The sequence below is a fragment of the Rattus norvegicus genome, chromosome Y (assembly GCF_021556685.1).
Source record: "Rattus norvegicus strain SHRSP/BbbUtx chromosome Y, alternate assembly SHRSP_T2T, whole genome shotgun sequence".
In the NCBI taxonomy this organism is placed as follows: Eukaryota; Metazoa; Chordata; class Mammalia; order Rodentia; family Muridae; genus Rattus; species Rattus norvegicus.
Genome location: NC_141555.1, coordinates 1,467,562 through 1,492,310, shown reverse-complemented (window position 1 = coordinate 1,492,310; position 24,749 = coordinate 1,467,562). Strand labels below are relative to the sequence as shown.

Genomic DNA, 24,749 nt, shown 5'->3' with positions numbered 1-24,749 from the left:
CACAAAAGAGAATATTAATACACTGTATTCATAGACTAATCATAATTTGTACTATATGAAGTGTTATGTATGTTTTGTCTTTTCATGTAATTGTTCATGAACATTTTCATTAGTTAGAAAAATAATTGGGTACACTGTCCTTGTTTAGGAGCTTTAAAAAAGCTTAATCACAGATTAGGAATTCAGGATTGTTCATAAACCTGAAATGAAGGACATTCTTAGTCCTTACATATCTATTAACTTCCATTATTATTTAAAAAAGTTCCAACTTTAAGCCTTTATTATTTTATATACTGCTGTCTAAAATTTCTCTCTAAGCATTATTCACTTTAATTTTTGGGATTATATTAAAATTGTATCATTTCTCCAATTTTTTTCTTTCCAAAACCTCCCTTAAACCCCATCTTGTTCTTTTTCAAATGCATACATACCATCTTTTTTAAATTGATACATGCATATATGTATTAGTTCTTAAATATTAATCTTCTAATGCTCTCTTTCAATTGCATGCCCTCCTTTTAAAAGTTGTTACGTTCATATATGTATATACATTATTAATTCTCTTTTTTGAATTTTTTATTGGATTTTTTTACTTATATTTCAGTTGTTACTCCCTTCCCAGTTTCCTGGCCATAAACCCTCTATCCCATTCCTCACCCTTTTATGAGTGTGTTCCCACTACCCTACAACTCTCCTCCTCACCTTCCCCTACAACCTTGCCCCGACGTTTCCATACACTGGGGGATCCAGTGGTGGCAGGATCAAGGGCTTCTCATCCCATTGGTTAAACAAGGCCATCCTCTGCTACATATGCAGTTGGAGCCCAGGGTCAGGCCATGTATAGTCTTTGGGTAGTGGTTTAGTCCCTGGAAGCTCTGGTTGGAACAGATTGTACTTCTTAAGGGGTTGCAAGTCCCTTCAGCTCCATCGGTCCTTTCTCTAATTCCTCCAATGGGGACTCTGTTCTCCGTTTAATGGTTTGCTTCTAGCATTTGCCTCTGTTTGACATGCTGTTGCTGATAGTCTCAAGAGACAGCTATATCAGTCTCCTGTCAGTATGCACTTTGTAGCTTCCTCAATATTGTCTAGTTTTAGTGGCTATATATATATATCTGGGGCACATATGGGGCAGGCTCTCAGTGGCCATTCCTTCAATCTCTGCTCCACACTTCGCCTCCATATCCCCTCCTATGAATAATTTTGTTCCCCCTTTTAAGAAGGACTGAAGCATCCACATTTTGGTTGTCCTTCTTCTTGAGCTTCATGTGTTCTCTGGATTGTTTCTTGGTTAATTCAAGATTGTGGGCTAATATCCACTTATCAATGAGTGCATACCAAGTGTGTTTTTCTGTGATTGAGTAACACTGGGGATATTGTCTAGTTCATTCCATTTGCCTTTAAATTTTATGAAGTCATTGTTTTTGACAGCTGAGTAATATTCCATTGTGTAGATGTACCACATTTTCTGTATCCATTCCTATGTTGAAGGGCATCTGGGTTTTTTCCCAGCTTCTGGCTATAATAAATAAGGCTGCTATGAACATAGTGGAGCATGTGTCTTTGTTGTATGTTGGAGCATCATTTGGGTATATGCTCAAGAGAGGTACAGCTAGGTCCTCAGGTAGTTCAATGTCCAATTTTCTGAGGAACCTCCAGACTGATTTCTAGAGTGGTTGTACCAGTTTTCAATCCCACCAACAATGGAGGAGTGTTCCTCTTTCTCCACATTCTCACCAGCATCTGCTGTCACCTGAGATTTGTTTTCTTTTTTTTATTAACTTGAGTATTTCTTATATACATTTCGAGTGTTATTCCCTTTCCCGGTTTCCGGGAAAACATCTCCTCCCCCCTCCCCTTCCTTATAGGTGTTCCCCTCCCAACTCTCCCCCCATTGCTGCCCTCCCCCCCCATAGTCTAGTTCACTGGGGGTTCTGTCTTAGCAGGACCCAGGGCTTCCCCTTCCACTGGTGCTCTTACTAGGATATTCATTGCTACCTATGGGGTCAGAGTCCAGGGTCAGTCCATGTATAGTCTTTAGGTAGTGGCTTAGTCCCTGGAAGCTCTGGTTACTTGACATTGTTGTACATATGGGGTCTCGAGCCCCTTCAAGCTCTTCCAGTTCTTTCTCTGATTCCTTCAACAGGGGACCTATTCTCAATTCAGTGGTTTGCTGCTGGCATTCGCCTCTGTATTTGCTGTATTCTGGCTGTGTCTCTCAGGAGCGATCTACATCCGGCTCCTGTCGGTCTGCACTTCTTTGCTTCATCCATCTTGTCTAATTGGGTGGCTGTATATGTATGGGCCACATGTGGGGCAGGCTCTGAATGGGTGTTCCTTCAGTCTCTGTTTTAATCTTTGCCTCTCCCTTCCCTGCCAAGGGTATTCTTTTTCCTCATTTAAAGAAGGAGTGAAGCATTCACATTTTGATCATCCATCTTGAGTTTCGTTTGTTCTAGGGATCTAGGGTAATTCAAGCATTTGGGCTAATAGCCACTTATCAATGAGTGCATACCATGTATGTCTTTCTGTGATTGGGTTAGCTCACTCAGGATGATATTTTCCAGTTCCAACCATTTGCCTACGAATTTCATAAACTCGTTGTTTTTGATAGCTGAGTAATATTCCATTGTGTAGATGTACCACATTTTCTGTATCCATTCCTCTGTTGAAGGGCATCTGGGTTCTTTCCAGTTTCTGGCTATTATAAATAAGGCTGCAATGAACATAGTGGAGCACGTGTCTCTTTTATATGTTGAGGCATCTTTTGGGTATATGCCCAAGAGAGGTATAGCTGGATCCTCAGGCAGTTCAATGTCCAATTTTCTGAGGAACCTCCAAACTGATTTCCAGAATGGTTTTACCAGTCTGCAATCCCACCAACAATGGAGGAGTGTTCCTCTTTCTCCACATCCTCGCCAGCATCTGCTGTCACCTGAGTTTTTGATCTTAGCCATTCTCACTGGTGTGAGGTGAAATCTCAGGGTTGTTTTGATTTGCATTTCCCTTATGTCTAAAGATGTTGAACATTTCTTTAGGTGTTTCTCAGCCATTCGGCATTCCTCAGCTGTGAATTCTTTGTTTAGCGCTGAACCCCCCATTTTTTAATAGGGTTATTTGTTTCCCTGCGGTCTAACTTCTTTAGTTCTTTGTATATTTTGGATATAAGGCCTCTATCTGTTGTAGGATTGGTAAAGATCTTTTCCCAATCTGTTGGTTGCCGTTTTGTCCTAACCACAGTGTCCTTTGCCTTACAGAAGCTTTGCAGTTTTATGAGATCCCATTTGTCGATTCTTGATCTTAGAGCATAAGCCATTGGTGTTTTGTTCAGGAAATTTTTTCCAGTGCCCATGTGTTCCAGATGCTTCCCTAGTTTTTCTTCTATTAGTTTGAGTGTGTCTGGTTTGATGTGGAGGTCCTTGATCCACTTGGACTTAAGCTTTGTACAGGGTGATAGGCATGGATCGATCTGCATTCTTCTACATGTTGCCCTCCAGTTGAACCAGCACCATTTGCTGAAAATGCTATCTTTTTTCCATTGGATGGTTTTGGCTCCTTTGTCAAAAATCAAGTGACCATAGGTGTGTGGGTTCATTTCTGGGTGTTCAATTCTATTCCATTGGTCTATCTGTCTGTCTCTGTACCAATACCATGCAGTTTTTATCACTGTTGCTCTGTAATACTGCTTGAGTTCAGGGATAGTGATTCCCCCTGAAGTCCTTTTATTGTTGAGGATAGCTTTAGCTATCCTGGGTTTTTTGTTATTCCAGATGAATTTGCAAATTGTTCTGTCTAACTCTTTGAAGAAATGGATTGGTATTTTGATGGGGATTGCATTGAATCTGTAGATTGCTTTTGGTAAAATGGCCATTTTTACTATATTAATCCTGCCAATCCATGAGCATGGGAGATCTTTCCATCTTCTGAGGTCTTCTTCAATTTCTTTCCTCAGTGTCTTGAAGTTGTACAGATCTTTTACTTGCTTGGTTAAAGTCACACCGAGGTACTTTATATTATTTGGGTCTATTATGAAGGGTGTCGTTTCCCTAGTTTCTTTCTCGGCTTGTTTCTCTTTTGTATAGAGGAAGGCAACTGATTTATTTGAGTTAATTTTATACCCAGCCACTTTGCTGAAGTTGTTTATCAGCTTTAGTAGTTCTCTGGTGGAACTTTTGGGATCACTTAAATATACTATCATATCATCTGCAAAGAGTGATATTTTGACCTCTTCTTTTCCGATCTGTATCCCCTTTATCTCCTTTTGTTGTCTGATTGCTCTGGCTAGAACTTCAAGAACTATATTGAATAAGTAGGGAGAGAGTGGGCAGCCTTGTCTAGTCCCTGATTTTAGTGGGATTGCTTCAAGTTTCTCTCCATTTAGTTTAATGTTAGCAACTGGTTTGCTGTATATGGCTTTTACTATGTTTAGGTATGGGCCTTGAATTCCTATTCTTTCCAGGACTTTTATCATGAAGGGGTGTTGAATTTTGTCAAATGCTTTCTCAGCATCTAATGAAATGATCATGTGGTTCTGTTCTTTCAGTTTGTTTATATAATGGATCATGTTGATGGTTTTCCGTATATTGAACCATCCCTGCATGCCTGGGATGAAGCCTACTTGATCATGGTGGATGATTGTTTTGATGTGCTCTTGAATTCGGTTTGCCAGAATTTTGTTGAGTATTTTTACGTCGATATTCATAAGGGAAATTGGTCTGAAGTTCTCTTTCTTTGTTGTGTCTTTGTGTGGTTTAGGTATAAGAGTAATTGTGGCTTCCTAGAAGGTATTCGGTAGTGATCCATCTGTTTCAATTTTGTGGAATAGTTTGGATAATATTGGTATGAGGTCTTCTATGAAGGTTTGATAGAATTCTGCACTAAACCCGTCTGGACCTGGGCTCTTTTTGGTTGGGAGACCTTTAATGACTGCTTCTATTTCCTTAGGAGTTATGGGGTTGTTTAACTGGTTTATCTGTTCCTGATTTAACTTCGGTACCTGGTATCTGTCTAGGAAATTGTCCATTTCCTGAAGATTTTCAAGTTTTGTTGAATATAGGTTTTTATAGTAAGATCTGATGATTTTTTGAATTTCCTCTGAATCTGTAGTTATGTCTCCCTTTTCATTTCTGATTTTGTTAATTTGGACGCACTCTCTGTGTCCTCTCGTTAGTCTGGCTAAGGGTTTATCTATCTTGTTGATTTTCTCAAAGAACCAACTTTTGGTTCTGTTGATTCTTTCTACGGTCCTTTTTGTTTCTACTTGGTTGATTTCAGCTCTGAGTTTGATTATTTCCTGCCTTCTACTCCTCCTGGCTGTATTTGCTTCTTTTTGTTCTAGAGCTTTTAGGTGTGCTGTCAAGCTGCTGACATATGCTCTTTCCTGATTCTTTCTGCAGGCACTCAGCGCTATGAGTTTTCCTCTTAGCACAGCTTTCATTGTGTCCCATAAGTTTGGGTATGTTGTACTTTCATTTTCATTAAATTCTAAAAAGTTTTTAATTTCTTTCTTTATTTCTTCCTTGACCAGGTTATCATTGAGTAGAGCATTGTTCCAATTTCCACGTTTTTGTGGGCATTCTTCCCTTATTGTTATTGAAGACCAGTTTTAGGCCGTGGTGGTCTGATAGCAGGCATGGGATTATTTCTATCTTTCTATACCTGTTGAGGCCCGTTTTTTGACCAATTATATGGTCAATTTTGGAGAAGGTACCATGAGGAGCTGAGAAGAAGGTATATCCTTTTGCTTTAGGATAGAATGTTTTATAAATATCCGATAAGTCCATTTGGCTCATGACTTCTCTTAGTCTGTCGACATCTCTGTTTAATTTCTGTTTCCATGATCTGTCCATTGATGAGAGTGGGGTGTTGAAATCTCCCACTATTATTGTGCGAGGTGCAATGTGTGTTTTGAGCTTTAGTAAGGTTTCTTTTACGTATGTAGGTGCCCTTGTATTTGGGGCATAGATATTTAGGATTGAGAGTTCATCTTGGTGGATTTTTCCTTTGATGAATATGAAGTGTCCTTCCTTATCTTTTTTGATGACTTTTAGTTGAAAATTGATTTTATTTGATATTAGAATGGCTACTCCAGCTTGCTTCTTCTGACCATTTGCTTGGAAAGTTGTTTTCCAGCCTTTGTCTCTGAGGTGTGTTTCCTGTAGGCAGCAGAATGCAGGGTCCTCGTTGCGTATCCAGTTTGTTAATCTATGTCTTTTTATTGGGGATTTGAGACCATTGGTGTTGAGACTTATTAAGGAATAGTGATTATTGCTTCCTCTTATATTCATATTTGGATATGAGGTTATGTTTGTGTGCTTTTCTTTGTTTTGTTGCCAAGTTGATTAGTTTCTTGCTTTTTCTAGGGTGTAGTTTGCCTCCTTATGTTGGGCTTTACCATTTATTATCCTTTGTAGTGCTGGATTTGTAGAAAGATATTGTGTAAATTTGGTTTTGTCATGGAATATCTTGGTTTCTCCATCAATGTTAATTGAGAGTTTTGCAGGATACAGTAACCTGGGCTGACATTTGTGTTCTCTTAGGGTCTGTATGACATCAGTCCAGGATCTTCTGGCCTTCATAGTTTCTGGCGAGAAGTCTGGTGTGATTCTGATAGGTCTGCCTTTATTTGTTACTTGACCTTTTTCCCTTACTGCTTTTAATATTCTTTCTTTATTTTGTGCATTTGGTGTTTTGACCATTATGTGACGGGAGGTGTTTCTTTTCTGGTCCAATCTTTTTGTAGTTCTGTAGGCTTCTTGTATGCCTATGGGTATCTCTTTTTTTAGGTTAGGGAAGTTTTCTTCTATGATTTTGTTGAAGATATTTACTGGTCCTTTGAGCTGGGAGTCTTCACTCTCTTCTATACCTATTATCCTTAGGTGATCTTCTCATTGAGTCCTGGATTTCCTGTATGTTTTGGACCAGTAGCTTTATCTGCTTTACATTATCTTTGACAGTTGAGTCAATGATTTCTATGGAATCTTCTGCTCCTGAGATTCTCTCTTCCATCTCTTGTATTCTGTTGGTGAAGCTTGTACCTACAGCTCCTTGTCTCTTCTTTTGGTTTTCTATATCCAGGGTTGTTTCCATGTGTTCTTTCTTGATTGCTTCTATTTCCATTTTTAATTCCTTCAACTGTTTGATTGTGTTTTCCTGGAATTCTTTCAGGGATTCTTGCGATTCTTTCAGGGATTTTTGCGATTCCTCTCTGTAGGCTTCTACTTGTTTATTTATGTTTTCCTGTGTTTCCCTATGGGAGTTCTTCACGTCTTTCTTGAAGTCCTCCAGCATCATGATCAAATATGATTTTGAAACTAGATCTTGCTTTTCTGGTGTGTTTGGATAGTCCATGTTTGTTTTGGTGGGAGAATTGGGCTCCGATGATGCCATGTAGTCTTGGTTTCTGTTGCTTGGGTTCCTGCGCTTGCCTCTCACCATCAGATTATCTCTAGTGTTACTTTGTTCTGCTGTTTCTGACAGTGGCTAGACTGTCCTATAAGCCTGTGTGTCAGGAGTGCTGTAGACCTGTTTTCCTCTCTTTCAGTCAGTTATGGGGACAGAGTGTTCTGCTTTCGGGCATGTAGTTTTTCCTCTCTACAGGTCTTCAGCTGTTCCTGTGGGCCTGTGTCTTGAGTTCACCAGGCAGCTTTCTTGCAGCAGAAAAGTTGGTCTTACCTGTGGTCCCGAGGCTCAAGTTCGCTCGCGGGGTGCTGCCCACGGGCTCTTTGCGGCGGCAGCAACCAGGAAGCCTGAGTTTTTTATTTTAGCAATTCTGAATGGTGTGAAGTGGAATCTCAGGGTTGTTTTGATTTGCATTTCCTTGATAAAGCTAGTTGAACATTCATCCTGTATTCATTTGTTTTACCTGTTTATTGTACTTTTCCTTAATTTCTTTAAGGGATTTCATTTTCTCTTTAAAGTCCTCTATCATATTCATAAGATTAGATTGAAAGTCATTTTCTTGTGATTCAGATTTGTAACAATATTCAGGGCTTGCTGAAGTACAATAGCTGTGTTCTGATAGTGACATATTGTCCTGGTTTTTGTTGATTGTGTTCTTATCCTGGCCTTTGTCCATCTGGTTGTTCCTAGTGTTGACAGTCCTCTGAGTCCCTGATTGGAGGAAGCCTCTGGGGACGCAGGTACAGACAATAGTACCTTATGTCATCAGTCCTCTGGAATTGCAAGTAGTGGTGACAGTAGGCTTTCTTGGTTTCAGGCAAAGCTGGTAGGCCCAGATGTTTTTAGACTGCTGGTTATCCTGGGTCAGGAGCAGACCTCCAGCGATGCATTTAGAACCTCCTTGTGTAGTGGTTGCAGACCTCTTTGTCCTGGGCAACAGCTGACCTCCAGAGAAGCAGGAGGGAGTTGTAGCCTGTGAAATGCAATGTAGAGAGGCAGAGCAGAACTGCTGCTACTGGGGTTACCCAGTTAGAGTGGTTGTCAGGCAAGGAATTGGGGCAGGGGTCTCACCTGGTGTTCTCTGATGGCTACAAGTGTTTGGGATTGTGGTTAGAGTTGGACTGGAAGATGGGTCCCAGAGGGGATAGGACATAAGTTAGGGATAGAGGAGCACACGCCCATAGCAGCAGTCCTCCAGGAATTTAAACAGAACCTTCAGAACTGGCAGCGCAGAGGTCACTGCTGCTGTAATTATCCAGAGGGTCCAGAAGGCAGCGAATTTGGTCACAGGTGGCTCCATTTGGTGTTTTATATGCCTTTCACCTCCATAGTAATCTTATTATTTAAATTGGGGAATTTTTCCTATGATTTTCTGTAAAACATTTCTGTCTTTGACATGGATTTCTTCTCCTTTTTCTCTACGTCTTCTTTGTAAAGACCTGTTCTCTTTTATGGTTTCTTGGGTTTCCTGAGTCTTTTATTCCTAGATTCTTTAATTTATTTTAACTAATGTCTTCATTTAATCTTGTTTTCAAGATCCAAAATTTTCTCTTGTGTCATCGTCAATAATCAGCTTACCTCTGAGGTTCTTGTTTGACATCTTAGTTTTTCATTTCAGATATCTTTTTAAATGCTTTCCTTGTCTTCATGATTGTTTCTTAAGTATATTCATATCTTGAATTGTTTTCTTTAGTCATTCATCTCTGTGTTTTCATCATCTTTTAGGTTTTTATTATTGTCTTTGAAGAAAATGAATGTATTCATTACTGTTTTGGATTCCTTGTTTTGTGCTGCACCTGAATTTGACGGTTTTTTTCAAGGTTGTCTTGGCTGTTTGTGTTCTTTACTGAGATCTAGACATCTGTAGTTAGATTTTTCGCTTGATGTAGATACCTAGTCTTTTTGTGGGGGTTCAGGGGGATATTTAAAATTTGAGTTGCTGGTGTCTACCTTGGATTCAAACAAATGTGATGGCTTTCTCTGGTAGAAAGTGGCAGGTGGATGAAGCAGAGGGACAGAAATAGTCAAGAAGGAAACACTAATAGGGGTAGAGATAAACAAAATAGATGGACACTGGTTCTAAATCAAGTGGGTTCAGTGAATCAGTCCTGAAGAATTGGAAGTGAGGTAAGGTTAGTGACTTTTTCATGCAGTTATTAATCTTAAAATATATAAAGGATAACTAAGTTTCCTGCCTGCCTCCCACCCTACTATGGTCACTGGGTGCCCATGATAGTGGTTCTTCAGATATGGAGATGTCACAAAGGAGTAAGTATTGATAAAAGCAAAAGCCTGAACCTAGGTCTGTGCCAAATGGCAAGGTTCTAGTGTATGGAGGTGAACCAAGGAGGGGTTTCAACACACAGGGTACATCAGAGCTAAGAGTCTAGGGAGATCAGAATGGCAGACAAGAAGAAATAGTAAAGTCACCTATATTAAGCCCAGCCTAATGTGCCCAATGAGAATCCATAGAAAGTATTTCTGTATGTCAGCAGTTCATAGAAAGGAAAGTTAGACTACAAGTTCTTTTTCATTTTCTCATTTTCATTTTCTTTGAGCTATAACTTTATTTTCTATATGTTCCATTGACTGTGTTCTGTATTCATTTTCATGCAGTTAAACAAAGCTCATTGGTTTTTTTTTCTTGATTTCTTTGACCCATTTATCATCAGTAATGAATTGCCTAATCTTCCTGAGTTTATGTATTCACTAGTACTTTGATGTCAATTTTAAGATTCATTGTATCATGGTTAAGAAGTAACTTCCATATTTTTAGATTTTCAGATCATTTTTGTCTGAGAATGCAGTCTTTTAGAACTACTTTTGGGTATGTGTTTGGATGAAATAGTCTGTAGAAAGGTAAAGTCTGTTTCATCTATAATGTCAATTAATTTTCAGGTTCCTTTGTTTAATTCTTGTCCTAATAACATGTTGATCAAAAATGAGGCATTGGAATTTTTTACTATTAATAGATTGATATTAGTCTATGTCTTTAAATCCACTGATAGATTTTTTTTTATAAAATTGGGTGAAAAAGAGTACACATGGACTGACTAATGGCTCCAACTGCATATGTAGTAGAGAGTAGCCTTGTTGGGACACCAGTGGAAGAGGAAGCCCTTAGTCCTGCCAAAGTTAGACCCCCAGTATAAGGGCAGGTGGGCAAGAAGTGGTGGATGGTTGGGGTGGAGAACACCCTTATTGAAGAAGGAAAGGGGGGTGGGATGGAGGCTTATGGACAGGAAATCCAGGAAGGGAATAACATTTAAAATGTAAATTTAAAAAATCCAATAAAAAATAAATAAAATAAAATTGTATAAACCAGGGTTTGTTGCATTTATTGATTAGAAAGTAATTATGTGTTGGTTAACTGTTTAATTGATTAGAATCGAGTGTTCCTCTTTATCTTTTCCAGTTAGTTGAGGGTTTTTTCAGTATCATTTTATCAGATATTAGTATAGAAACACCTCCTTGCTTCCTGGTTGTTTTTGGTTAGAGAAATTCCTTTCCATATTTTTGCTTTAATCCTGTGTCTGTTTAAAAATAACGTGTGTTTCTTGTAGATAGCAAATACATACATATTTTGGGTTTACCCAATTTAATCAACCTGTGTCTTTTGATTGGATAATTGTAGCCACTAATATTTAACCTCATTAATATATGTGGTTTAATTTTAGTCATCTTGCTGTTTAGTTTTGGTACTGTTTGTTTACAGTAATACCTTTTTGTTTTAATCACTATACCTTTGTATTTCTTTCCACAGTCTCTCTGCTATGCTCAGTCTTCTCTTCACCCTGAAATATTTACTACTTCTTGATTTCTTTTTTACATTTGGTTTGTTGAATAAAAGTTTTCAAGGCTTTTATATCATAATAAATTTCTCCCTTGATTATAGTTTTATTGAATACATTAATCAGTCCTAGACTCGCTACAATAGCTTTTTATAGTTTGGAATGCATTACCTCAGGTTCATCCAGCTTTTAAAGTTTCATTTGAGATACAAGCTGTTGTTCCAATGGCTTTTTCACTTTCTAGGTATTTGTCATTATCTTGCAGGTTTCAATATATCATTTTTGCTCCATGTATTTAGTGTTTTAATTATATGGTGTAATGTGTACTTTGCTGATATTATAAACTTGATGTTCTGTTTCTTGTATGTACATACATGTGTTTTTTATGATCTTGTTGAAGATCTAGTATATGCCATTGTCTTAAGATTGTTCTCCTTTGTCTATAACTATAATCTAATGTTTAGTGTTTTTATGGTATTTCATATTCCCTATAATTTTCTTAAATTTTTAAATCCTTTGATCATTTGATCTAGATCCAAAAAGACATACAGTGGTAAAGTCTGCCCTCTTAACCATTCTAAAATAAAGTACAAGTTTTTAAGGCTGAAATATTTTGTAGTAGTGATTTTGTGGTGCAAGCCTTATCTGTTCCCATCCCAATTCCCAAAAAAATTGACACCAACCATGGTAAGTTTATTAATAAGCTACAAGCCTAAGCTGGACAGTTTCTGAACCATTCCAATGCTCTAAGGCTACTTAATGGTAGACAATGCCCTGTTATTTGCCAATCTGGTCTTGCCCTAACTCATTCTAATACATGTGTGTCATCATGTTTGCTCTCTCATTACGATCTCTCAGCAAACTCTCCTGATGTCTCCATATGCCTTCTTCCCTTCATGTCCTCCTTCTCTCTGCCTGAAATCCCTGGGTGGAATAACAGCCATAGACTGATTTGACTATTTATTGACCAATCAAAGTGATGGAAAACAATTCGTATATGCCATTAAGACCAGAAATGCTTGACTCTGTCTGCTGTACTGTAGTGAGATATCTGGCCACAAAAATCAACATCAGAATACACAGTTCACAAGACAAACCTCAGAACAATGTTTGCCTAGCACACATGAGACATTTAGTTTAGTCACCAGCAATAAAAAATAATTAAATACAGTGTTTATTACTAACCAGTGTAATAATATATTTTATAACATCTCATGTTGCAAACAAATACTCTTTGGCACATGTTATAGGACATGTCTGTTGTCTTAGAACCCCAGGAGAGATACAGAAAGATAGCAGATTTAGTCCCATCTAGAATTTATAAGATAGAAACTTGACTTCATGGTAACAATGTAGCCCAGCCTCAAAGCAGGTTATTTTAATTTTAAAAAATCTAGAAACTATACAATAACCAAATCATATACAATACAATAACTATACAATAACCAAATCATATACAATACAATAACTATACAATAACCAAATCATATACAATACAATAACTATACAATAACCAAATCATATACAATACAATAACTATACAATAACCAAATCATAGTTTCCTTAAAACTGCCTCCTCCTGAGTTTTAGAACTCTGTGCTTCTTAGAAATAAAACCACACATTATACTATTTTTCTTTTTTTGACATGTCTTTTTAGTTACTGTCATCAGAGTCAGTAGCAGATGTCAGATTTTTTTTCTGTCTATAAGACTGATGCTACATTGTTTGTTCATATGAACCATACTTGCTACATCATTCATCTAATAAAAGAAATGTTATTTCTACTTTTTATAATTTTTATTACAGTTAGTTTATCTTTATCATATGTGCAGTTGGAGGTTCAAGACAATTTTCACGAGTTTGATGATGAAGTTTTTTGAAAATTGTATCAGATCACCAAGCCTTATTGCAAAGCAAATATTCTCACCAATCTGTCTCCCATACCCTGTTTTCATTTTTAATGTTATAAATAATAATGCTACTTTTTGTTTATAATTCAGTGTAGACTTAGGTCATGAACTTGCTGGAAAATATATAATAACTCAGTATTTAACTTCTTGGAGAAAATCCTATATATTTCCAAGATTGTTGCACTGTCTCAGATTCCCAATATTAAAGTACACAGGTTCTCCTCTCTTTACCTCTTCACCAGTATCTTTTAGAATCTTTTTGGGGTTTTTTTTTTCAGTTTTGATTATCCTTATGATAGTGCAGGTAATTTCATTTGCATTTCTACAATAGCTAATGATGCTTACTTGTTTTAGCTCATATTGAGTCTCATATTGGAGAAATGCTCGTTTGATTTTTTTTTTCTCTTTTTCGGGCCTGGGGACCGAACCCAGGGCCTTGTGCTTGCTAGGCAAGTGCTCTACCACTGAGCTAAATCCCCAACCCATTTTGTTTGATAATTTTAATTGAATTATTTTTCTTGTAGCTAATTGAATTCTAAGAAGGTGAACTTGCTGTTTTTGTTTTTAAAAGTATATTTCACGGAGCTGGGGATTTAGCTCAGTGGTAGAGCACTTACCTAGGAAGCGCAAGGCCCTGGGTTCGGTCCCCAGCTCCGAAAAAATAAAATAAAATAAAAGTATATTTCATTAGTATTAGTTTATTTACTTAGTATTAGATGGAAATTTTATGGATTAAAAACTATCCTAAATTTTTGATCTAACATTTGATATTATAGCTCATTTTAATAATCATCACTTACTGTTTAAGACCATACTGAATAGAATATCAAATATACTGGGACTGGAAAGATGGATCAGCAATTAAGATTGCTTGCTGCTCTTTTGGAGGACATGGGTTCAGTTCTCAGCACCTCCTTGGTAGTTCATAGTTTCTGTAACTAGTTTCAAGGCAAATAAGAGATGATGTCCTTTTCCAGAGTCCGAGAACTCCAAGCATAATGTAGTGCATATTAATTGTTGCAAGCAAACATACATATAATATAAAATCTAAAGTCAATTTTGTATTACTGCCCAACCTAAATATATGAATATATGAATTATATTTTTGTGGCTTTTTTTTTTACAGATAACACAACTATAGAAAACTTAAGAGCTGTATGTTCAGACCATTTAAATCTTGGAGAAAGACGACTTGGTCAATCTCTTCACTCACTTTTCTTTGGTTCTTCTGCCTCCAAAGTACTATATTTAACAGAGGTTTGTTTTTCTTTGCAAATAAAATATTTTATAGAATATTGTAAAAGAGGATGCCTAAAATTGTGAAGCAAAAATTTTAATGAAGAATAAATGAGAGAAAAGTAGTTTTTCTAAATTTATATATAATATATATATTAAAAATGTGTGCATATGTGTATAATTTTTAATGCTCTTTTTTTCTCCCTTCCCATCTCTCCTCACCTGTAGGTAGTTTACATCCTGTTAATGCCTGCCGGTGCACATCTAGCTGATATTTCCTCTGACTTTCAGTATCACTTCTTAAAAAATGGTGGCTTGCCCCTTGTACTAAGTATGCTGATACAAAATAACTTCTTACCAAATACAGATGTTGAAACTCGTAGAGATGCTTACTTCAGTGCTCTTAAAATAGCCAAACTGTTGCTAACTACCATTGGCTATGGCCATGTCCAGGCCATAGCAGAAGCTTGTCAGCCTGTTGCAGATGGTACAGATCCTAAAACACCGGTAATAAATTTTAAGAAATATTTGTAATTTATCCTTCATCCATAATTTTTGAAGATAAATTCATTAACTATGTATTATAAAGATTTTCATCTATTTAGTTCTTTATCCTAAAAGTTTGTATTTGACTATACTAACATAAGATGTTATGTTTTCCTTTATTTGTGCTTTTTCAATTTTTAATTAATTGACGTTTCATGTAATCCTAAAACTAAGTCTTACTAAATCATACATAAAATATATATAAAAATTCTAAAATGCCTTCAGTTAAATATCATATATGCATTTCTTATCAACAATTCTTTACTTTGCCATGACCTCTTGATATTTACCACAAACAGTTTCTAAAATGTTGATCTGCTGTAAAGGTTGAATTCAATTCAAACTAAATTTGATTTCATTTATTTACATTGAAAATTACTAATGTATAAATTTTCATTTGGAAATAGTGTGTTTAACCTTTTTAATCATGCTTTAAAATATCCCTAGATGTGTAAAATGTTAATCAGAAACTTGATTAATAACTATGTGTTTACCATTTTAAACTTTAAAATTTATTTATAAAATTTATTTGAATATTATAGTGTGGTTTTGTTTAAAATAAGACAAATAAAATGTAATTACTGTGGTATACTTCAGAATAATAATTCTAGGACAGTGTCAACACAATGGATAAATAAGTGCAAGTTTATCTTACTGATAATCAGTGGACCTAAGGTAATACATAACATGCTCATTTTATTCTTTCATGTGTTTTCAAATATTTTGAGACATTTTATTGTTTAACGTAAAGGCAATTTGATATTTTTACACATAAAATGTAAAATAAAAAATATATTTGACACATATACACACATATACACATGCTCAGTCATGCACAAACATATAAAAAAATATATTTGTAAGTTTTTTTCCCATTTTAAGTTTGAATTCCTTATGTTGTAAAATCCATGTATATTTTTACCAGAAAATGTTTTTAATCAGAATTTTATCATAGAATTTTATGTACATTTTATCAAACTTAGTAATATTTTAATAGAAAAATACATATATACATACATGAAATTAAAAAATAATTGCACAACTAAAAGATTGAGTAGTAACAAACCTGTATTCACACTTGTTTATATTAGAGAGCTAAATGCAATAAAGTTTGTATTTATTACCAAGACACCTACAGTATTTGTAAGAGAATTCATAAATTGAAAGAATACTGAGTACTAGTTTATAGAATTTTAACAAACCATCGCTGAAGCTTAAACAGGAAGAATTCAAGTACAAGTCCATTCTAGATGATTCTTGTCACAAATATGAAGCAAAACTGGCCTGGGGATGTACCTTAGTTATCATAAAATACTTTGTTGTTGATGGGTGATTGCAGCCATGGTGCATAAAAAAATTCTTTCTGAATTTCAGAGACAAATGTGTATTAAGAAAAGCCTATGTACATTTATTTACTTAATTTCTCTTGGGGATTTGATAGGGTTGTTTTGGCTGATTGGTAAGTTTTTGTACATCAGTCAACATGCTTATCTCATTTAAAAATTCATACAGCCACATTAATTAGAAATTTCTGTTTTCTGATGTAATTGAAATGAAGTAAGATTTTCAATGAAGTAGCTCTCAAAATATGCTGTGCCAACATTGATTTTGTATGCAAGGGATCCGTCCAGTTAGGCTGAAGGATCAAAACTTAAATTATTTATAAAATACTATTTTTAGCTTCTCTCATTAGAAAAACTGGGAAGAGGAGGAGGAGTATAAAGTATTTTGCCTACTTTATTATTTACTTGTGTACACAGTCTAAATTTCTTTAGGACAGTTCTATTAAAAATATTACTGGGGCTGGGGATTTAGCTCAGTGGTAGAGCGCTTACCTAGGAAGCACAAGGCCCTGGGTTCGGTCCCCAGCTCCGAAAAAAAAGAACCAAAAAAAAAAATATTACTAAGTTTGATAATATATTCCTACAGTAACAGCTTTGTAAAGGCCAGGCAAGAGATTACAAGTTCAAACATAACCTTCTGCTATAACATGAATTGCAAGGCTAGCCTGGAACAGAGCCTGTCTGAAAAAAGACAAACAAAAAATAGCAATATGACATCTTAAGGATTTTACAATCAAAGTTACGTAGAGAGAGGAAATGAATACATTTAACTTTAAGAAACTTTGCATCTTTGTGGTTATAAGTACAAGAATACACATAACAAAAGAAGTTGAATACAAAAATTATTAAAGATAAAATCATGAGTTATAAGTGCACATATTTCAAAATGCAAAAGATTTTTTGAGTATGTGTATATATGTAAAAGAACATGTATGTATGGTCATGTTCACATGTGTGAACATCTATGTATACTTATGTGTATGCCTATGTACACAAATACACTTTAATGTGTGTGTATATTTGTATAGATATTCACGTACATGGTGTACATGTGGAGACCAGTCATTGAATTGACATTGGTTATCTTCCTGAAATACTTACTGAACACAGTGTGAACCAGTTTAGCTTGTCTACCTGCCTAACTAACTTTCTGAGGATTCTCTGTTTTCTGTGCACTGTAATTATGTGTAGGCTACCACCTAGATCTACCATCATTTAGATAAATCTTAGATATTCAAACTAGAACCTCATGACTTTGCAACAAGCAAATAACACTGAGCCTGAAGATATTTGTATGTTACATCCAGCCTTCCAAGAGTAGGGATAATCGTTTGTTGAAAACTTAGGCATAGAAGATATATAAAAAATCTTAATTTAGAATTGTACTTTTTAAAGATTGCCAGAAAAAAATGAGTTGAAATGTAAAACAATATATTAATTTCATCAATAGTTGAACTCTCTAGAGGCAACTAAGAAAGAAAATTAACATTAACAGATTTAGATGCTTTTATTTAAGTCGCTATAAATTTTAGAGAAGGTAGAAATCTTGAAGTAATTTGATGGGTAGTTGATTCTGGTATTTTATGTACAGTTTTTTTAATCTTTTTATTTCATTCAGATTAACCAAGCTACTCATGATCAAGCTGTGGTATTACAAAATGCCCTTCAGAGCATTCCTAATCCTTCTTCTGAGTGCATGCTTAGGAATGTATCGATTCGTCTTGCTCACCAAATATCAGGGTTGGTTAGTATCAAACTTTGAAAGTGTTGGGGTTCTGGAGGGCTTATTCATAAAGAAAACATATTCATAGAGACTGCTTATTCATAAAGAAAAATTACAACTTAAAAGAGAAAATGTTTCATTCTACTGATTATTTTAGGGCTTTGGTTAACATAGTGAAATACACATTTTCTTGCAGGCCTCAAGATACATACCTGATATTTGTGTTATTAGAGCTATACAAAAAATCATTTGGACATCAGGATGTGGATCATTAGAGCTAGTATTTAGTCCACACGAAGATATCACAAAAACTTACAAGATGGTAAGAATAATTACAGAAATAATGTTTTTAAATAATGCTTCATAATTTTACTGCAAATTGATTTTCTGTATACCATATTTGAAGACTACTTTTGTTTTTTGAAAGTAACTAATAATTTCATTTTGAAGGTGAACATAAAAAAGAAAAGAAAAGTAGACTAAATATCTACTAGTAGACTAAATAAATATTACTAGTAGACTAAATAAAGCTGAGGGTAGTGCTCTCTAATTTTCCTCATACATACTGTTTTAATTGGTTCTTTTAATAGAGAATTAAGAGTGTCATCATTTACATATTATTTATAGACCTATTACCAACAAATTAGCAGTTTAGTAAATAAGTTGCTTCTCTAGGGGCTGGAGAGATGGCTCAGTGGTTAAGAGCACTGGCTGCTCTCCCAGAGGTCCTGAGTTCAATTGCCACATGGTGGCTCACAGCCATCTGTAATGAGATCTAATGCCCTCTTCCTGTGTGTCTGAAAACAGCGACAGTGTACTCCTATAAATGAAGATAAATCTTCTTTTAAAAATTGCTTCGACAAAGGATTGTTTTGTCTGTCTGTCTGTTTGTTTGTTTGTTTTGATTGATTAAGGTTGGTTATGATCTTGTTTGGTTTTCTAGATATAGGATTTATCTGTGTAGCCCTAGTTTCTGTCCTAAACTCACCCTGTGTAGGTCATGCTGGCCTCAAACTCAGATATCCACCTGCCTCTACCTTTTGACTGCTGAGATTAAAGACTGCATTGGAATTGTTAGCTCTTACTATAATTACCTGTCTGATATGTACTTCTGATAATTAAATAATTTTTGAAAAAATTCAAATATTTTTGTATTGAATACATATTGATGGGAATGGCAAATTAAAAACTCCTAGTTTCATATTGTATGACTCAGGAGTTTATTGGTCTTAAAAATTGCAGGATGATTACTTTTTTGGCTAAAAATGGCTTTCTTGATAGGCTGTAAGAACATTAAAGTTACTCTGGAAGGAATTATATAAAAATAAACTACTTTGTACTATGAAAAACAGAAAGTAGATGACGGAATATCACTGATTATGCTTCTTTTATTTTATTAACCATACTAAAAGAGCAAGTGAGTAGAAAAGTATATATATATATATATATATATATATATATATATATATATATATATATATACTCCACAGAGAAGATAACTTTAAATACTAACTGAAACTTTTACCATTTCTCATAAGTGAATCTCTAATAATTTGTTCCTGGCTATAATTTTACAGACCACCAGTACTAGGAGTAATCCAGAAGTGAAAGATGAGCAAGTTTGCTGTGAAGCCCTAGAAGTAATGACATTATGTTTTGCTTTAATTCCAACTGCTTTGGATTCACTCAGTAAAGAAAAGGCCTGGCAGTCATTTGTCATTGATTTACTATTGTACTGTCCTAGCAAGTAAGTGGTTTGGGAGGGGTTGGGGTTTGTTTTTACTAATTATTTGAAAATTTTCACAAAATTCACCCTTATTAACCTTCCTTTTCACCCCTCTAATGTTTACTACAACTGCCCTTCAGGCTTCCATATTAAAACAATAAAGAAGATAACAAGTATAATTTATAGTAGACATACACTCACTGTGGCATAATCAAAATGGTCAGACACTTAAAGAACTGAGTCCTTTGCCACCCTCACCAACACCAGTACCCACATATTGTGGGGTACTACAGCAAATGAGTGTTTTGGTTTCTTTAATTCACATTTTTTTATTTACATTTTGAATATTATTCCCCTCCCCCCTTCTTCTGTAAGAGTGCTTACACACCTACTAGCCTCAATGTCCTGTCCCTGATTGCTCCTAAGTACCTCTGTCCAGGGCGGTACAGATGGCACTAGGTGATTTCCTCCTGGGCTGGGAATGTGGGCACAAGAGTGATCTCCCCTGAGCTCTCAGGAGCATCTGCACTTCACAATGGGATTTGGGTACAGGGATCTGTGTGACCAGTTCAGTTCAGTTCAGGACACAGGCCAGACCTAGGATGTTCTTGCGACTTAACTGCTCCTATATTCCTGTATCCAGAGGCACTATGCAGTTTCCTCTTGGTCCAGGGATGTGGGAGAGTTGGGTAGAAGTGGCAGTCTGTCCTGAGTTCTCAGGATTGTCAACTTCTGGGTGTTCAGCTGTCTCCTCATTGCTTTTCAAATGAATCCCTTTTCATTTCTGATTTTGTTAATTTGGATACACTCTCTGTTCCCTCGGTTAGTCTGGCAAGGGGTCTATCTTAAAAATAATATACTGTAATGGTAATTGAACGGCTATCAAATTATATGAATGCTAATGTTACAGTCCTATCTTTACAGTTACAGATATTCTGGTATTGCATAAGCTGTATTAGATTTTCATGAATTGTTTGCTGCAAAGCTCAGTTTATCAAAACAATTCTGGGAAAGTTAGAGGGAAAAAAAATGTACTATTTCTCCATATCTAGAGTGGAATTTTTGACTTTTTAAGGAAACAGACATCATTCATATTTTTATTCTTTTGTGTTCTCTTTAGCATAGACATGATCTTTACTCTTATTGTATTTAAAAGATTTAGTAAATTATACACTAAAACTATCACCATTTGTTAATTAGTGATGTTTCAATCTCTCATGTAAAAATTGGACTTTTAACTCATCTTTACTATCATTTTAAGTGCCTGTGAAAATTCATTACTTTATGTTGTTGCAGAACTATACGGCAGTTGGCACAGGAGCAGTTCTTTTTAATATGTACCAGATGTTGCATGGGACATAGACCTTTGCTGTTCTTCATTACTCTACTCTTTACCATTTTGGGGGTAAGACATTTTTAATGATCAATTTTAATGTCAATATGATCCATTTCTTCAAATGAAAATATCAAATAATATCTACAACTTTAAATTTCATATGTCATGATCAATAGGAATAAATAAAATAATACAAGCATTAAGTAATTTTTTGGCAATTACATCAATACTGATCACAGTGGGGTTTTTTTTTGATATTTCAGAGTGCAGCAACGGAGAAGGGTAAACATTCAGATGTCTACTTTCCACTTTTAAGGCGTCTTCTCACTTATGCTTACAACAGCAACATTCACATACCCAATGTTGATGTTCTTCTCAATGACGAAATTAATTGGCTTAAAAGGGTTAGGGTAAGAAATTCAGATTATTTATTCATAATCAGATTATTTTATTGTTAAAATAAATTTAAAGAGAGTGTATTCACTTATTTAAATTGTACCAGAATGTTCTCTATGAAAATTTGCAAGAGCAACAATTGAGTTTTGGTCACAGTTTTAGAAACCTTGTTCTTTCATATTCTTTCATTTTTAACTATTGTGGTTGTGTAAGTATGTTGCACAGGCAGCTCAGAAGCTAAGAAGCAAAGAAAATGTGTCTGTTTGTGGGCTTCTTGTTTCTACTTTTTTCAGGCCTCTAACCTTTAAAATGTCACAATTCATTTTCAAGACATGTCTTCCTCTCTAGAATAATCTCATAAACACATTCAAGGCTGCTTTTATAATCTTGTGAACTTTCTCAGTCCAAAAAAGGGACAGGAAGATTAACCATTACGGAGGTTTTATAACTTTTAAGTATTTGTTTTGTTTTTGTTTATTTATTATTTGAAGTAAACAAACTACAGATGGTTATATTCCTTTAATTTCAACACTCAGAAGTTGGAAGGAATATGATCAGGAATTCTGCCACTGGCTAAATAGCAGATAGGACCTAAACACAGACATTAAGACACTAAACATCTAACAAAAGTTTTAAAAGGTAAAATGTTTTTCAGTTTGTGATGACTTAGAAAGCACATAACTTGTTTGGATTAAATGAACTTGAAACTTAATATTCTGATTCTTGTTTGTATTTATTTTGGTATTACCAACCTGCTTTCTGAATTACAATGTTAATATTTTAGGAATGTTTGTATATACATATGTCAGTTCTCTGTTTTGTTTTTTTAATGAATATTCCTTTGCTTTTTTTCAAAGCAAAATCTTATTCTATTATCTAAATGGAGCTTCACTCTAATTTTCTTTTATCTTAGCCTACTGAGAAGTTGTGAGATTATAAATTACAGTTAAATATTTTTATGTTGCTGGTTTATTTTTAATTGGTGTTACATTATCAACCTGATATCTTTTATGATATATAGTTCAGAACTTTTGGCATTGAGATAGCCTCTAATTGCTGAAAGATTTCTGAACCAGCTTTTTTTTCTCCATTTTGTACCAGAGATCCTCTTTTTTTTTTCTTGTTTAGGAATGAACTTTTATTCTGGTTCTCAGACACACAGGGAGAACACCCTGTTACACTTTTGTATACTCCATAATGTCAAAGGGTAACTGTGGCCACAAACTCGAATAGGAACCATTGAAATTTCCTTTCTCCCAAAATTGTAAAACTTCAAAATAACTATCTGCAAAGAATAATATAGAGAAATTGTATGTGCATTCTAAGAACTTTCATCGTGGCTCTCTACCCCTTTGTATATCCTTCATAAGCTAGACCTGTATTATTTTTCCTTTGCAGGATTACATTAAAAATACAGGCGAAACCAGTGTAGAAGACCCAATCTTGGAAGGCCATCTGGGAGTAACAAAAGAGTTACTGTCCTTTCAAACTCCCGATAAAAAGTATCATATTGGTTGTAAAGCAGGAGGTGCTAATCTAGTTAAAGTGAGTTTTAAATTTGTAAGTTTATGTGCATGTTTGTAAAAGTGTCTTCTTGTTTGTTTCATGTACTTACAAACAAACAATTTTATGGTTGGTTCTTTGTTTTGCTTTCAAGACAGTTCTTTGTGTAGCCTTGACTTTCTTAGAACTCTGTAGATAAAACTCCTTTTGACCTCAGAGATTATAGAATCAATACACAGCCTTATATGATGGCTATTTGCTACATCTGAATTCTTCCTAAGATTGTGTTCTAATGAGATTTTCTGTCTTTAAGTACTGTTTCTCTCTTTTTTTTTTCTTTTTTGTTGTTCTTTCGATTTTGCTGTATAAGTCAAGGAAAAGATTTTAACTTCGATGTATTTTGCTTTGCAATTAAAACGAACCTAATGATAGTTTATGATTCTTAGCTTGCTTTTCATCCAGAAAATTTAAGGTTTCATTCATTACTCTTTTTTTTTTGAGTATCTGAAACTGTTTCTGAGTTAAATATTTAATTCAGTTGTCAAATCATTGTAAAGTATTTTCTTACTTGAAATTTAGTTTTCTAAAAGTATGTTTGTACTAGTGTAATGTGTAATGTCTTTTTCTAACTCCTTAGGAATTAATTGATGATTTCATCTTTCCTGCATCCAAAGCTTACCTGCAATATTCAAGAAGTGGGGAAATGCCAAACAAACAAACTATTCCAGTCTGTGGTTCACCAGCCACAGTTAATGCTGGTTTTGAGCTACTTGTAGCTTTGGCTTTTGGTTGTGTACGGAATCTTAAACAGATAGTAAACTGTTTGACTGAAATGTTTTACATAGGCACACCTGTAAATAGTAAGTAAAATGTAAAATTCTTGTTTACTATGTCTCAGTATTTTATTGTTTAAAATTTAAGACCTCTGTTGACAGAAAATTTATATATTGAATCATCACTGGTATTTAGTTTTGTAATGTAGCATAATACATTTCATATAATCTTATCTGTCATAAAATCTGACCTCCAAAATACTGAGAACCAGAAATGAGGCCACAGTGTAAACATTTAAACACGAGATATTGTGAAGAACTTCATATGCTAATTTAGTATTAAATGTTACTTGAGTTTTGAGAATACACTCATTTCTAAGATCAAAGAGAATATTCAAGAAACTGACAGTGCATTCCATGCCCTTGATGTGGATATGGATATCTTACTCAGAAAAGAAAGTAAAACCAGGCATAGAGTACATATCTTAATCCTAAGACTAGGAAGAGTGGAGTAGAAGGGTCATGAATTTATTATAGCCACAGAATTCTATACATAGCAAGTTGGAAGACCACTGGGGCATAACAAGTCCTGTGTTTTGATAGATAAAATGTAGTGGGTGGGAGGTAGATAGTTTTAAGTACAGTGTCAGAATGTAAAATCATTAAGTTATTTTAAGAAAAAACAAATACTTGGTAACAAATAATTGGTAATATTCTTTAGAAGAAATTTTAAGACATGAAATTTAATTACAATATCTTTCAGAGTAAAAGCAATTCTCCCATCCAGTTTGTTCTTATATTAACTTAAACAATAGATCTTCTGGATTCTGGAGAACTTAGAATTGAAAAAATTATTTCTCAAAATTTATAGTCACTTTAGTTAATACATTTGCATTGCTGATATTTTCAAGGACACCAAAATATATTTTAAAAATTACTGAATTTTTATGTATTCCATGTTCCATAGATTGTATATATGCAAGTTATGCATGCTTTATTTATCTGTCTCCTTTAGATTAATTTAATCCAACCCACCCAGAAGGAAGTGTAGTAAATGTTCTCAAGTT

The 24,749-nt window shown here is 34.9% G+C and overlaps 1 protein-coding gene across 4 annotated transcripts in view; it reads left to right on the top strand.

Moving 5' to 3' along the window:
- Usp9y (ubiquitin specific peptidase 9, Y-linked) overlaps positions 1 to 24,749 on the top strand; it is a 144,729-nt gene that overhangs the window by 80,269 nt on the left and 39,711 nt on the right. For all 4 annotated transcript variants that reach the window (NM_001329902.2, XM_087601285.1, XM_087601288.1 and 1 more), the window contains 9 exon segments: positions 14,227 to 14,357; positions 14,565 to 14,843; positions 17,844 to 17,969; positions 18,145 to 18,270; positions 19,526 to 19,695; positions 20,971 to 21,079; positions 21,274 to 21,420; positions 22,805 to 22,951; positions 23,547 to 23,769. In NM_001329902.2, the coding sequence (NP_001316831.2) occupies positions 14,227 to 14,357; positions 14,565 to 14,843; positions 17,844 to 17,969; positions 18,145 to 18,270; positions 19,526 to 19,695; positions 20,971 to 21,079; positions 21,274 to 21,420; positions 22,805 to 22,951; positions 23,547 to 23,769 (1,458 nt within the window).